General features: G+C 42.7%; 2 protein-coding genes across 9 annotated transcripts in view; one reads left to right on the top strand and one right to left on the bottom strand.

The window, feature by feature from the left end:
* LOC119183645 (LIM domain kinase 1) overlaps window positions 1–7,604 on the bottom strand; it is a 95,534-nt gene extending 87,930 nt beyond the window's left edge. The window contains exons 1-3 of one of the 5 annotated variants that reach the window (XM_075888788.1): window positions 7,534–7,604; window positions 4,217–4,352; window positions 3,637–3,746 (exon numbers count right to left, since the gene is read on the bottom strand). In XM_075888788.1, the coding sequence (XP_075744903.1) occupies window positions 3,637–3,746; window positions 4,217–4,300 (194 nt within the window). In that variant the 5' untranslated portion in view covers window positions 4,301–4,352; window positions 7,534–7,604. Of the gene's footprint in view, window positions 1–3,636; window positions 3,747–4,216; window positions 4,353–6,586; window positions 6,839–7,334 lie in introns of those variants that run through there. The other 4 variants (XM_075888790.1, XM_075888792.1, XM_037433754.2 and 1 more) reach the window with 4 other exon arrangements.
* Window positions 7,605–7,626: 22 nt separating this feature from the next.
* Window positions 7,627–15,092, top strand: part of PhKgamma (phosphorylase kinase gamma) — a 42,769-nt gene continuing 35,303 nt past the window's right edge. The window contains exons 1-3 of one of the 4 annotated variants that reach the window (XM_037433761.2): window positions 7,627–7,775; window positions 8,262–8,384; window positions 14,368–14,540. In XM_037433761.2, coding sequence (XP_037289658.1) covers window positions 8,281–8,384; window positions 14,368–14,540 — 277 coding nt within the window. In that variant the 5' untranslated portion in view covers window positions 7,627–7,775; window positions 8,262–8,280. Of the gene's footprint in view, window positions 7,776–7,921; window positions 7,942–8,261; window positions 8,385–14,367; window positions 14,541–15,092 lie in introns of those variants that run through there. The other 3 variants (XM_037433768.2, XM_037433765.2, XM_037433767.2) reach the window with 3 other exon arrangements.

Raw genomic sequence — 15,092 nt, 5'->3', positions numbered from 1 at the left:
AAGGAGATAACTGCGCCAATCCCGTTGTGACTTTTGTGGCCCCTCTTCTGCCAAGTGCCGTCGAACATAACAGCCACATCAGTTTCGCCTGCTACTTCTTTCGTCAACTCTCTGGATCGGCGCAAGTTTTCACTCACAGCTGCCATGGCAGCGGTGTGCACCTTCTTTGCTATCGAAAAAAATTCTCGGTGGTGCATTGGCTTTGGGAGTCCAATAATGGAGAAAAATCTCGACAATTGCTCATGCCCAATGCCGACAGCGCGTGCAGCCACCACCGCCTTCACATTTACAGCGAAACTATATCGGAAGCTCCCACTGTCGTACTGTTGGCTCACTCGGCTGCTGCCGTCCGTCGTAACACGCAGTGACGTATAGGAGCACGAAAGAACAGTCGCTGAGCATTCGCTGTTTTCGCAATGAAGTTCGAGGAGCGATGAAAGTCCCTTGCGCTTTTCTGCCGGCTCCCGAACGCAAGTTTTTGAATACCGCAAGCAGGGCATGCCGCACCTGCCACAAGTGCCGTCAGCAAGAGGGTGTCGCACAAAACTGTCGTTGCACAAACCTCATCGCGCTGTCTTTCGTCTTTTTCGAAGAAGCCGAGCTTCTTTCCTGAAGCACTGACGAAAGAAAGCGCAGCGTCAATCCCTTCATCGCAGCCACTGTCGCTCGCACACTCGTCGATGCCGCCATCAGGCCTAGCACACGTAGGCGCGTTCTCGTTCGTCACCGTCGTTCGGGGCACTTTACGCCGCCTTCCCTTGAACTTGTGCTTCGTTCGAAACTTCTGCGGTCTCACGTACTTTTTCGGGCTTGTCATCGCGGAAATATGCGTAGACGCGCAGAAAAGCAGACGGACCAAATGCCGATGGCCGCCACCAACACAGCTGACAATGACTCAGTAGCCAATGGCGATGCGGCTTAGGGTGCCGCGCGTTTCAAACCGCTCAAACCACGTGATAAAAAGGCCTCGTTTTTAATTTTTTTTTGCCCACGTACGAAACTGGCGGTCCTCGGAGCTGTAAGAAGCAGGCCGGACGCAACTTTCCCGACCGATCGCGATGGCGGGCGGCACTGCGACGGGGAGCAGCGTGCAGTCAAAGATGGCCAATATCGGCGCAAATTCACGAAATTTTGAGCCACCGCGATGCCTTCATACACATTTTTTTGCATTTTGCGGTTCGAACTTAGTTTTGAAATTTTCACAGATGAAAGAGGAAGGTTTGAAGATTACAATGCAATAAAAATCAGAAATACGAGAAATTTCGCTAAAAACGTGATTTTTCGACTCGCATCTCCCCTTAAGCCTTTTTGTTTACTAAAGATTAACACACTCGTCGACATCTAAAGTTCCGCTCTAACCATTTCACCACCCATAAAGCATTGTCTGTCACAACACCCTTTACCTGTGCAAAGACCATCTGCAGCTCCAAAAGCAAAGCAAACCAGAGAAGAAGAAGCAGTACACAAGGTACTTCACCCACTGTGTACGACTTTGACGGGTCGACTTGAGCAATTCCCCTTTTCATTCATTTCTGCAAAGGATGCCACCAACAATAAAGCCTCTTTCAAGCAACCCTACTGCATCCCGGTCCCAAGTATCCAGAGAAACATCCGAGCAACTGGTGTATGTTGGGGAAGGAAGGTACCATATGGGTGGCACACAATCCTGCATCAACTTTTGGCTGATCCTTTTTCTGCCCTGAACACCGGCCAACAAAAGAAAGATTCCCTGCACTTACTGCCACGTTGCTTACATCGGTGAGCAGATAATAAGGGTACATACACACCGAAGCGGCGTAAGTAACTTCAATGCAGAACAAAACACAGCGAAAAACCAGACCATCGCATCAACTTCGACGCAGCCTTGAGTCATAGAAACGTGAGGTACCCGCACCAAAAGACAGTACCTGGCATATACAAGCAACAACTGGAAACATTAACCACTCGATGGGGACCCTGCCAAGCATGTATGTAGACAGCCTCCAGAACCAATGGAGAAGACGGTGCACTGACAAGAGTGTCGGGCAGAATGACAGAGGGGAGGGAGACAACCACTAAAAAGCACTAGCTTCAGGACCGGCGGGACATTCACCTCCTGAAAAAGAGACCAAACGGGTCTTAAAATGTAAAGCCAGTCTTTGAAATCGCAAACTGAAAAACTTGGCTTGTGCGAATACCTAAATGCTTCGAATATACGAATAAATATTGCAGTATTTGAACTCGCTTCAAAATGAATTTAAATTATTGAAAACTTTCAAGTATTCAAAACAAATAAATAGATCTATATTAGCCCGCATGTAACCTTATGTAGAGGTCATTTTGCTGCAGTGGAGGGGTGCTAAGCCGTGAATGCATTTATGTAACTGTATATTCAGCTATTCAAGAAAAATTTGCACTGCCGCCAAGCCCCAGTTCAAGGTTAAAAGAAGATATTGCCTTTTTTGGTTATAGCGTGAAAACTACAAAGACGGAAAACAGAAAGGAATCAAACTGCCTTCGTCGCTTTTAACGCTGTAATCAAAAATACATACATACCAACTAGCCCAACTTTCAATACTATTGCAAAGACCCTCTCATCGATTCATTCTATAGGTTGCACGCTTATTATACCAACTTATAAGCTCCATGTATTACAAATTTTAAAAACTTCATATAATTTGAGGGGTATCACTTTCATTCTACCAAAACTCAGATCCAGCTGCCATTACAAGTCGTCTCCACTTCCTTTGAAGCAAAAAAAAAAAAAATGGCATTTGCACATGCCTTGCTTCAATTAAAAAAAATATGTAGGTAAGATAAAACATGACAAATATGCCAATTTTTCTTCATAATATGAGATATGTATACTATTTGAATTTAATTAGAAACTACTTGACCAAAATCACTATTCATTTCAAATTTGCTTATAACCTGAAATTCACTATTTGCACAAGCCTACTTAAAACCAAACTTGATTGATACGTGGGGTTTAACATCCCAAAACCACCATATGATTACGAGAGACGCCGTAGTGGAGGGCTCCGGAAATTTTGACCACTTGGTGTTCTTTAACATGCACTCAAATCTGACCACAAGGGCCTACATTTGCGCCTCCATCGGAAATGCAGCCGCTGCAGCCGGAATTCGATCCCGCGACCTGCGTGTCAGCAGCCGAGTACCTTAGTCACTAGACCACCGTGGCGGGGCCTTAAAACCAAACTTGGCTGAAGAGCAATAATTCTTAGTAATTTTACCCAATCAGAGTGACATTTCTCTGTCAAGTATGTTTACCTTTAAAACAAGTAGTTGCCTCTTCAAGAAAGCTCCACCAATCAGTAAAATGTAACCCGGAAAAGCAGAATACATTTCCCTGGTCTCTCAAAGCCCAATTTAAAGAGTCCACTCTACTCCTCCCCAACAATGTGAACACTAGATATGGGAAGCATGGCTTCTTCCATTTTTCGCAAAACACTTGGCAAGCACTCATTTATGCACAACAGCTGCAGAAACATGTTTTGCTTGTGGGCCAGAATATTCTGAACAAGTGGTGCTCTTACAAGGTTTAATATTCGCTAACTTGAAAGACATAATATTAATGAGAACTTGTAACTGGCACATAGGCCATAAAACAATACTGCTTTTTTTTTTTCCACTTACCAATAAAGCTTGGAACGCTCTACTAAGGCGTATGCATCTCCATCCCCAATAAATGCATGACAGCTTGCACAGCAGAAGCATTCGGGATGAAATTTATGGTCCCCTGCAACCTAAAAAAATTTGCATACAAATTAAGACTCACAGAAGCTTGCAGTGCCTTAAACCATACTACCACAGCTATTTTCTTAAGGTAGCCCGGTAATGTCAGAATACCATGACCAAACCATGACGTGAAATGCTTACACCTAAAAATCATAAACATTTGTTTATAATAAGTCTGAAATAAATTCATTATACAGGTTACATCAATACAAAGCTGCATCCTATAATGTTCACAATATAAGTGGGATGTAAGAAATATTTCATCCGACAAGTCATCTTGTGGCAGAGGCATTTGACAGCGTTACAAAGGGTTTGATGAGGCAGTAGTAAAGCACAGCACAAAAGATGACTTAGCCCTTCATAGTACGCAAGTTTACTTTGGTGTGAAATCAACCATGTTAAAAAAAAAGCTTGAAAGTACAACTAAGAGCAGCCGATTTCATGAAACGTCTCTTCGAATGGTACTCATCCCGCTTACCATGACTGGGCCAGTAATAATCTCCGAGCAGTTCTGGCACACTTCGCCGTAGTTGTACAGGTAGTCACTCTTGCAGAACAGCATCCCATCCTTCTCAAAATACCAGTTGCTCAACAAAATGTCGCACACGGAGCACCTGGAAAGCAGTAAATAAAGGTCCTCAGTGACATCAATCAAGTCAGTCCAAGTTAAGCAAATGCTGTAATAGTATGTACACCACCATTGTACCAAGATCCACATTCAAGGACACAAGGACATTGAAGTGAAACATTACATCGGTTAAGACGTTAAGCCATCCTTTAAAAGCTGTTGTGATTAATTTTGCCATCGTAAATTAATTAGAAGGGAAAAATAAGGTCAAACACACGGTAAGCAATTTCTGTGAATAAACAAGTAGCTAGGCCCTACAAATGCCGCAAAAATCTGCGATATTGCACCAAGCTGCTAGGGGAACCTCAAGGTGGAGCTGCTACATCTATTTTTTTCTTGCATGTATACCGGATTATGAACTGCCTTCTCACTGTAACAGTGATGCTTTCAATAATGGTGAACTGTGGTTTACTAATGGGAGATAAAATTTTCTTTTTAGTGTCGATTTATTAAAAAGATTTAATTATTGACGACATGCCACATATAATCAGTCAGGTAAACCATGACTGGAGTATGGCTTCAAACATAGCTGGACGATACCACACTGTACACATTTTCAACAAACTTTCATCATGGGGCACTTTGTTCAAATATGTCTGTCTCTCAAGACCATCGTGTAGTAGGCCACAATAACCTGCGAACCCATCCTTTATAACGTACTGCCTCCAGTAACACGATTTTGTGCATGTTGGGATCATTTTTTTTTTTGTCACAAAAAATGATGGGCATTTCATCACTCGTCCATCACAAAGCAGCAGGTGAGTTTTATGCCAGCGTACGAACTGCATGCGACAGCATGCTGGCATGTGAAATTGCCGGTAAATTGTCCAGCATTAAAAATGAAGCTACTGCGTGCAGAGTCGATTGTCAATCAAACAATGGTCACTAAAGGCATCATTGTCACATCCGTTTAGTTCCGAAGGAACGTCTGTTGCCTACGTTCAGATTCGAAAAGAAGCTCCTGGGCCCCGAAAACACAATCATGGATGGCGACCACGTAGTTCTGAAGGGATGCAGTCAAAACGATACAAACGCCAGCCCACCTTCTGTTTACTACTTGCTCATTCTTTCTCTGTACAGCAACATGTCTTTAGTAGCTTACTGGAAGCTGTAAAAACCAAATTAACACTCCAAGCATGCGCATGGTTGCTCTTGAAGGAAGGGGAGGCAAAAGGTCATCACACTAATCCCCCCCCCCCCCTCCCGTGCATATGGCTATGATTACCATTATATCTACTTCCCGGATTCTTTAGCATGCGCAATAAACAATGAATGTAAGGAATAGCTGTGACTACTCACTTTTGCACCTATAGCTTTCTAACACCATGTTCAGATGTGACAAAATACACCTTTTAATTGTTCAGCAACAGCGGATACTTGAACACAACGCAGACGTGAAACCTACATTGAAGTGGATGCAAATCTTGTGCACACACAATTTAGTGAGAGAAAACTTAAGGCAGGATATGAAAATAGTGCCTTTTTAGCCACCTTAGATTGCTTTGAAGGGAAAATTAGCAGCAGTTTTGCAGTACTGTTGGCCCACGTGGTTCTCCTAAAACGTTATGCTAATATACAAAAATTGTATTATGCAATTTTGAGGCAAATATTTAGTAACCTTCAGCGCTTCTCTATTCACTTCAAATTGTTTGCACACTGATGTCACCAGAGAGTCGAATTGTTCTGAAGAACTTGAATCTGGAAAATTTACATTACATTAATGTTTACGAAATACTTGCTATATTATGCTATTGAGTTCTAGCTATGAGATGAGGATACTTATCCAGTAGTTATAAAATAAAAACAAAAGCTCATCCTATAGTGGTAAAAAATAGGTCATGAATCTCAAAATATTTCAATTTCGCCTCCTTTTAAAGCAGCAGTAAGCAAAAAGTACATATAGAAAAACATGTTGCAGTAATTTAAGATCTATAAAAATGTGCAAGGCAAGAGGGGGAACTAAGACGTAGACTTCCCGGTTCGCTACCCTACACACGAAATGAGGGAAGCCCACCACAAGCATCTTAGAATTAAAAGTAGAAACGTGTATTTTCTCCTTAAGGAGCGTGAGTAGCAAAACAAAGTCCAGCAAGCGAAATATGCCCACTGCCTCCCCAGGCACGTTTTATATGCACAGGAAACGGACATGCCGCTAGAGGTGTTGTTGCTCATCATATGAGCGGCTAATGTACTTCGTACAAGTTAAAAAGTGAAACCGACCGTTCAGACACGGCTGAGAACACCTGCTCAAGGCCTATGAACTTGTGCTTGTAGATAAAGTCTGCTACAATGCTTAAGTTTGAAACAGCATCACAAAATTCCTATGACTGCAGGTGCACACGGGCAAAGGGCAGCGTAGCTCGGAGTCAGCGCAGTAGTACATCCCGCACTGGTGATGTGCACCGCAGCTGATAAACTTCCTGCAGAGATGTGACCCACAGGACGATATGCGTTGGAGGAATGCGCACTTCCCGGTCGATTGATACGCGATGACTCACGAGGAACAGAGCGTCTACGGCAGCAACGATGCAATCCCGGTTACGTTCGCACGCGAACGACTCCACCGCGTTGTGCATGTGGGCTTGGTGGCCGACGGAAAGCGTAGTGAGAACTCGCGGCGAAGGATCTCACCCATTTCCGCGAAGCAAACCAGCGTGAAACATTCGGAAACGCAGGGTCGCACGCAAGGTAGCCCTTGGGGCACGGGTACGGAAGACGGCACAAACTAAGTTCGACCTGCCACGACTCTGAGCGTGACAACATATCAAACACACTGCATCCACGCTAACATGGGCGAAACACGAATTACACGATTGTTGACACGAAGTCAAACCAAAATACTAAAATAAATAAGAATACGTGGCCACCAACTTTCGAAGCTTTCACACACCGAAAGACCACTGCATTACCAGAGAAAAGGACGCTTACGTTACTCGCTCGAAAAACAAGGTTAATCAACGACTCTTACCTGAAACAATCGGTATGCCACACCGTCTGAAGAGCCTGTAGACACTCGTCGTCCTCAATCTCATTCAGGCAGCTTTCACAAGTCAACGGCTGCTCTGCTGTCAAGTCGAAATTCCATCGTTATTCAGTGTTAGTGAAGCAGGTTAGCCGTTGTTAGTTAAAAGCTGCCCGTTATTTTGGAAGCAAATTTGGATAATAACCTGATGTGTCCATGCTCCACTACATCTAGATTTCGATATTAGTACGACATTGACGGCGCATGCGCTCCGAAGGCACGCCCGCCGCGCCATCTGTGTTCGCTATTGTTTTCATTTGGGGTCGCTTAACTTGCTTTCGGATTTGCCGTGGTCATGACTGGTTCCGGCGACTTGGGTTTCCTCCGCTTCCCGTAGAATGAAGACACTAAAATAGCATGAGCGCAAGTTAACCTCGATTGTCTGCGGTGAGCGAAAAGAGACCAAGTTTCGCAAATCTTTTGGGGCTATACAAAGCGGTGGATAAAATAACCGACTGGCAGCGATCGGAGTCGTGTGCCCAGGCTCGCTACTGAATTTAGAAGCCGATTAAAATATCTTGGCGTGATAGCCTCTTCACGGTCATGGTTAGAGGTCGGTACCCTTGATGTGCGACACGGTTAAGCGCTCCTGAATTCTGAGGTCATTTCGGAAAAGTGACCACTGTAGCCGCTGTTGTTTTCGCCAAAGTGACTAGCTTGCGAAAACAAAAGCGATTCTCTGGCTGAAGCGAAAGCTTTAATAGCGTAAATGTACGACAGAACGGGTTCTGTCCTGCGCTTTTTATCTGCATCCTGTGTCCGTGCTGTTTCCAGTGCTAGGCAAGATTTACGCGCCACAACGAGCGCCAACTGAACTCGCTTCTCTCAGCCATATCTTCATTCCTAAAGTTGGACTTTTTTTTTTTTTTTTAGGTAGACCAAAGCCTGAGTAATGGTCGCCCCGAAGTTGCAAGAGCGACAAGAGGATGATCTTCCTGACAAGGATGTTGCTAAAGAGTTCTACGCCAAGTATGAGCCGAAAGAGATTCTGGGAAGGTACTTTTGTTTTTACTCTGCTCGGGGAAACGATGGAACCGCGTTGAAGCGTTCCCAATTAGGACGGTTACCCGGTGACGTTATTCAGCGAAACTACGCGATCTGTTAGTGCAAATTTACAGTACGTTTTTTTTTTTTTTTCCTTGTGAACGAAGTTCTGTATGGCTCCCAATCGGGGAAGGGTTTAAGCAGCGTAGGTGTACATTAAGCAACACATTCAAGCAACGCCGGGGTACATTACTTGCAAATGCCATGTTTCGCTGATATTCGCAACGGATGGATGAATAGATTGGATAGATTAATAAGGCTGTACCCTATAGATCGGGCGGTGGCTAACGCCACCTAGCCGTAATACTCAATGAACCAAAGCCTAGATTTATGTATTTTTTCCCTTTAAATAGTGAAGTTGAGGACTAGTACTTTGCAGTGAAGGATTTAATTTTCACTTGTGCCTTTATTTTAAGCCACCAATCAGTTAACGTCCTTCTAGTTTATTCTACCCGCTTAAAGTCTATTTTGCCCTCCCTGTCCCTAAACCCCAGTGCTTTGAAAAACTCTACCCCATCATCCTGAACTATTGGGTGAAGCCCTTTACAGAACATTATCAAGTATTCGGCAGTTTCCTAATCCTCTGCACACGCACTGCATACCGTGTCTACTCCTTCCTATTTCGCCCGGTATGTCTTGGTTCGCAATACTCCCGTCCTGGCCTCAAACAGTAGAGAACTACCCCAATATTATTATAAATTCTTTCCATGGCAATTTAATGTTTAAAAATACAATAGATCTCTAGTGCGGACTTTTTAATCATGCCAATTCTTTACATATCGGTCTCCGTTTCCTTCACCTTCTTTTTAACCGATAGTTCTTTTTGGTTTGGCCCCCTGCTGTTTTCTATGTATTTACCTATCAATTTTCTGGTTTGCTTCCTCCATTTTGTATCAACATTCTTCATGTACAAGTAGCTGAAAACCTTCCTAGCCCAATGCTCCTCCCCCATTTCTCTCTATCGCTTCTCAAATTTTATCTTGCTGCTAGCTTCCCTGCCCTCAAATGATGTCCTTTCCATATCACCTTGTACTCCCTGATTTGGTGTATTCCCGTGAGCTCCCAAAGCAAGCCTACCTATTCCATGTTGCTTAATTTCTAATCTTGCTGGAACTTCTGATTTCATGCACAAGACCGCATTGCCAAACGTTATACCAGGAACCATGACCCCACTCCATATTCCTCTCACAACATCATACCTGTTGTAATTCCACAGTGCCCTATTTTTCATCACTGCGGCATTCCTGTTACCTTTAGTCGTTACGTATGTTTTGTGATCCCTTATATACTCGGTCCCATTGCTAGTTCATACGCCCAAATATTTGTATTTATCTGTTATTTCTAGCGTCACATCCTGTATCCTAAGCTCACTACCTTCATTATCCTTAAATAATGACTGCTGATTTTTCCTTACTGAATCTGAAATCTAACCTATCTCCCTCATTATCGCAGATGTCCATCAATCTCTGCAAATCTTCCTTGTTGTTGACCATTAGCACTATATCATCTGCGTACAATGATGCTGGTAGTGCCTGTTCAATGAGTTTTCCTTGTTTGACTAAGGAGAGGTTGAAGCCCAGTCCACTTCCCTCTAATTTGGCCTCTAATCCTTGTAGGTACATCATGAATAATAAGGGTGACAGGGGACACCCCTGCCTAAGTCCCCGTTTCACCTCTGTGGGCTTGGATACCTGTTTTTCCCACTTTATAACTACCTTGTTACTTTTATAGATTTCCTTTAAAAGATTAGTGGCTCCATCTTCCACACCCAGTGTGTCCAGTATTCCCCACAAGTCCTCTTGAACCACTCTATCGTACCCTCCCTTGATGTCTAAAAATGCTAGCCACAGGGGCCTGCGTTCCTTTTCTGCTATTTCGATGCACTGTGTCTGTGAGAACAGATTGTCTTCCAACTTCCTCTGTTTTCGAAACCCATTCTGCAGTTCACTCAGCACACCCTCATCCTCTATCCATGCCTAATCTTCATCGCCAGCTTGTAGACTACTGATGTCACTGTTATAGGAAAGTAGTTGTTTATGTCAGCTTCGTCCCCCTTTCCTGCTCATCCTGCTAAGTTTCCATTCATCAGGGAATTCACCAATGATTATTATTTTGCTCACTGCCTCTCTCAAAGTCTGCTTCGATTTCGGACCCAATGTCTTTATCAGCATAATTGGAATGCCATCTGGGCCTGTTGATGTACTACTAGGAACCCTCTTCTCAGTCCTTTCCCACTCTCATTGTGAAAATGGAGCCATTGCGCCACTTGATCCATCCTTGTCTATTGTGGTGCATAAGGCACTTCTTTGTTGAAATTTTTCTGTCACCCTTGTACGGTACCTGTGCACAGTTTTTCTGTCACCCTTGTACGGTACCTGTGCATGAAAGTTGCACAGGTACCTACGGTACCTGTGCAACTTTCATGTACCGTAGCGCCGTCTAGCGGTGGCCCTTGGAAGCTATGAAGAACTTTCCTCAGATGGCAAATGTCTCTCTTAGTTGTATATCGTCGGTGGTTGCTTTGCAGCATAAGTGCAACACTTTTGGTTCCACAAGGTCAATAGAAAACAAAAAGGCCACTGATTTCATTGTGAGCATCACAGCATATAACAGGAGGCAAAGCTAGCTACTCCTTCAGATCAGTTCCTCAAAAAGCAGTGAATGGTGAAGCGGGTTACACTTTACAAGTATAAAAGGGTTGACTCTTGGACAAGTTGGTGGGGATTTGCTTCAAAAAGTGTCAACAGCGCAAGTAAATAACCAAGGCACATGAATGTATACAATGCCTATTTTGTGTTCGAGTGTAGTATACTGCCAGAGTTGCACCTCATATCGCATTTCTTGCATCTTGTTTTTCCGCTCGACATGGCTGCAGTGCAAACTGTACGAGAACGGATTATAAATGTGTCATATAATGAAAGGTCCTGTTTAAAAATGTCCCAACGCATCTTTCCACATCTGACGTACCTGTGAAGTCTCTTCATGATCTCCACATCTGCTGCACATTTAGTTCGGTATTGCCTGCTGATGGTGCTGTTCACTTAAATAAGTGAAGCTTTGAGTTAGTTGCTTTTGCATTATGAAGCAGGAACAGCGTGATATTTGCTATACGGGGACACTCAAACGAAGGAACACAGACAAGCGCCGTTTTCAACTGAACTTTTGTTTAACGAAAGGAAAATATATACAGGAAAACATTGAAAACATAAAAGCATGACAAGGTTTTTCTTTCAAAGGATGATCACGCGCTCTTCCAAAAGGCGATAATTCTTTCGTCTGTAGACAGACTGATGCCATGCTAATGCATATTTGCTGGTCTGTGTCACTTTTTTTGTGTCTCCCCATGTAGAACATCCCCTGTTAATACTTGCCTTGTTAATAATGCTGTTCGCATCATCCCTGACCTGTACCGTGTTATATATTTCAATTCTGAAGCACCGAAGACGTAGCATGATAGACAGAACATCATTTATTTCATTAACGTGAAAATTGTGTCTTGTAGCTGGTTTTATAGCCTGCTTGCCAACATCTTGCGGCATTCCTTTTTCTCTTTGTGTTTCTTTAATCAGAAAAGCACAATGAAATCATATGTGCAATATTTGCAAATGCCTCAGCTGGTTCTTGTGTTTAGGTCTCGAAGGCAGCCCTTTTTTTTTCCTCCTCTATTTTCTTTTGGGCTTTGAAGTGAGCTGTACAAGCGAAGTGCCAGAATGTGATGCAAGCAAAAATGAGATAAAGCACATGTCTGAGAATATCTCTGATATTACTGAGGGATTTTTACTGAGACACCCAATATCATATTGTGCTAACAACACAGTTGCAAAAACAAAATCAAAATGTGATTAAGGGCACTGGGCAGGCCTATAGCTATAGTACATCCCATGCATTTCTGGTCATCTAGAGGTAGTGTTTTTTCAGTGACTAAAAATAATATTGACGTAATCCCACACATCATCTTCTTCCAATTTTTCCACTCTCTCAACTGAAGCAGATTTTTAAAGTCTAACTAATAATATAACTTCTGCGAATTTTTTACCACTAGGACCTAAGTTTTTAGTTGATTGGCAGCTATGAAAATTTACTGCACGAAAACTGTAAATTTCATGATTTCTGCACTGCTTCAGTAGCTGTATGCATTTATGCAGAATACAAGAAAAAATAATCTACTGATTATCTTGGAATGCATTGTAAATAATGGTATCAAAGTAATAAAAAATTGGTTTTCAGGTGATCGAGAATAAATTTAGAAAACGGCTGAAAAGTGAGCACACTTTGTCACTAGCATGGTTCAACTATTTTATTTAGTGGCTACAAGCTTGTTGATCATTGCCAAAGACAGTTTTTCACTTTGGAGCTTCCCGTAACGTTTGCCTTGCTTCTTTTGTGAGCTGTCATGCAGCTCTATCTACAATGTATTGTCGAATATGGTCAATTTTTCCCAGCATATTGACTGTAGTTTGACCAGGCTTCAATCCTAACTATTTGAGAATTTTGTTCGTGTGATACTGCCATCATTAAATGCAAGAACAGTATGCAAAGTGGCATTCCTTAGTGCTCTGAACCTCTCTGCAACACAATTCCCAACTCTTGCACCGAGCTGTTTGCATGCTCTGTTCAGTCTAATTGCATCACAAATATCAGCCATGTGCATTAGAGCCTACCTATTGTCAACCTGCATGATTTTCACATCGAAGGACTCAGAAAAGGCTGTGAGGTTCAACGATGAAGAGCTTGCTGGATTTAGCGTTCAGCACTTCAGAACATCACTGGCATTTATTCAAATTTTTGTATTTTTTGCCGCGAAATACACACTAGCTGAAGACCCTTACCCTCAGCATATAAACTTTTCGACAAGTGTGACAAACACATGGTGTGATGAAGCTAGGAGTTGAAAGTGTTTGAACCAATGCGCTTTGAAGACATAGTGTGAATACAATGGTGCACAGAGTCTTCAGACTTCCTCTGAAGTTGCCTGACAATTTCCTTTACACAACTAACTCTAGACAAACGTTTTGGCTCTCGTAATTGAAGATTTAAAAAAAATACATCATAAGCTTAGAGCCCTGGCGACGGGCTTGCTCTAGGGTGCATATTCATTCACTACATGCTTTCAAAAAAACAACTTTTGAGATGCAAAAAGTGCTGTTTAACATAATAACATGAATGTGCAAAATATGCTCGAGCCACTCTTCCCAAATTGCAAAGAAAAAAAAAAGTTATATTTTTAAAAATTTTGCTCTACCCTGTGTCCTTAAGTGCTCCAAGCAACGCAATGGGTGAATTATTTATAATTCTGTGCACTTCATCCAGAGGGAAGGCGGTCCAAACTCTCTGTCAGCGCCCCTCCCTACAGCCAACCTCCTATCACCAATTGGGACAAATGAGTGAAACCACTGTGAGCATACATTAACAGTATTTATGCTGCGAAGGGCCTTTTCTGTCAGTAAAAGCAAAAAATTCATCACCACACCACCCTCTCCTATGTTACTTTAGACGACCACCCCCCTAAAATGCGTGGCGGGATCAGCCCCTGATCTTCTTGAAATGTTTTAATCACATACCCAAAATTCTTTCACTTATCACAATATGCTTTCACAAAAATAGGAGGGCAATCAAAATGCAAAAATCTGCGCTCTTTACTCAGTGTGAACATTCCTAAACTGTCTGTTGCCTACTAGAGTCCCAATGACGGCCATGTTGATGTACAGTTGTGCTGTTTTTGAGGCCATGAAACTTGCGAATAGTTTCAAAAATGTGACATTTTGTGTATTAAACTGTGTGGTGCAATTAAGCTGACAATGTGAAGAAAATATTCATCATTTTCCTACCACAGTTCTAGCATTTTTTATATTAAAAGCACTTAAAGTATTTTGTAGCTATGAATTGCAGCCTGTACATAATCTTACGTTAAACCTTTGACATCCTCTCATTGCAGGGGGATAAGTAGTACAGTGAGACGATGCATCAACAAGGAAACCGGCGAGGAGTTTGCTGCAAAAATTATCGACATTAGCTCCGATACTGATGGGTCAGGGCCAACAAGTCTCTATCAGGCAACGAAAAGGGAAATCGATGTGCTGAAGAGAGTGGCTGGTCACCCCTACATTAGTAAGTGCTATACTTGTCTCACTAATTGAAGATACTGCCTTACATGGACCATGCAGTCATTCAGCTCATTCGTGTATCACAAAATAACAAATGAGAGCAACTAATTTGCAGATTATGTTTAGTGTCACTTCGTGTTTTTCACTCGGGGATTTTAGTTTGTTCATATAGACTTTTTGTTAGAACAATGCATTGGTGATAGTGAGTGGAGTCAAGGTGATGGTCAGAGTACGAAAACATGTGGCCAGGTTTCTGAAATGCTGAAAATGATGTGCTTGACGATATATATGAGTCGGGTCAAAGCTGGGGTGGTAGGGCGGTGCACGGTAGTAACAAAGTCGTGCCATCTGGTATGGTGTGATTTGTCTGACTTTTGCTGTTGGTTGATTGGTTTTTTTCTTAAGAGGGCCAGGACACAGCCACCCTCTTTTCAACTAAATATAGAACTAAAGGTTCTGGTTCCGACGGCTGAATTCCCACAGTGGTCACGTAGGCCATTGCAAAACATATTGGCTGGTTATCGAGAGTGAACTGTTGTCCACTACTTTGTGGGTA

The sequence above is a fragment of the Rhipicephalus microplus genome, chromosome 3, assembly GCF_043290135.1.
Source record: "Rhipicephalus microplus isolate Deutch F79 chromosome 3, USDA_Rmic, whole genome shotgun sequence".
Lineage (NCBI taxonomy): Eukaryota > Metazoa > Arthropoda > Arachnida > Ixodida > Ixodidae > Rhipicephalus > Rhipicephalus microplus.
The sequence above is the reverse complement of the archived record's forward strand: the minus strand, read 5'-3'. Positions and strand labels throughout refer to the sequence as shown.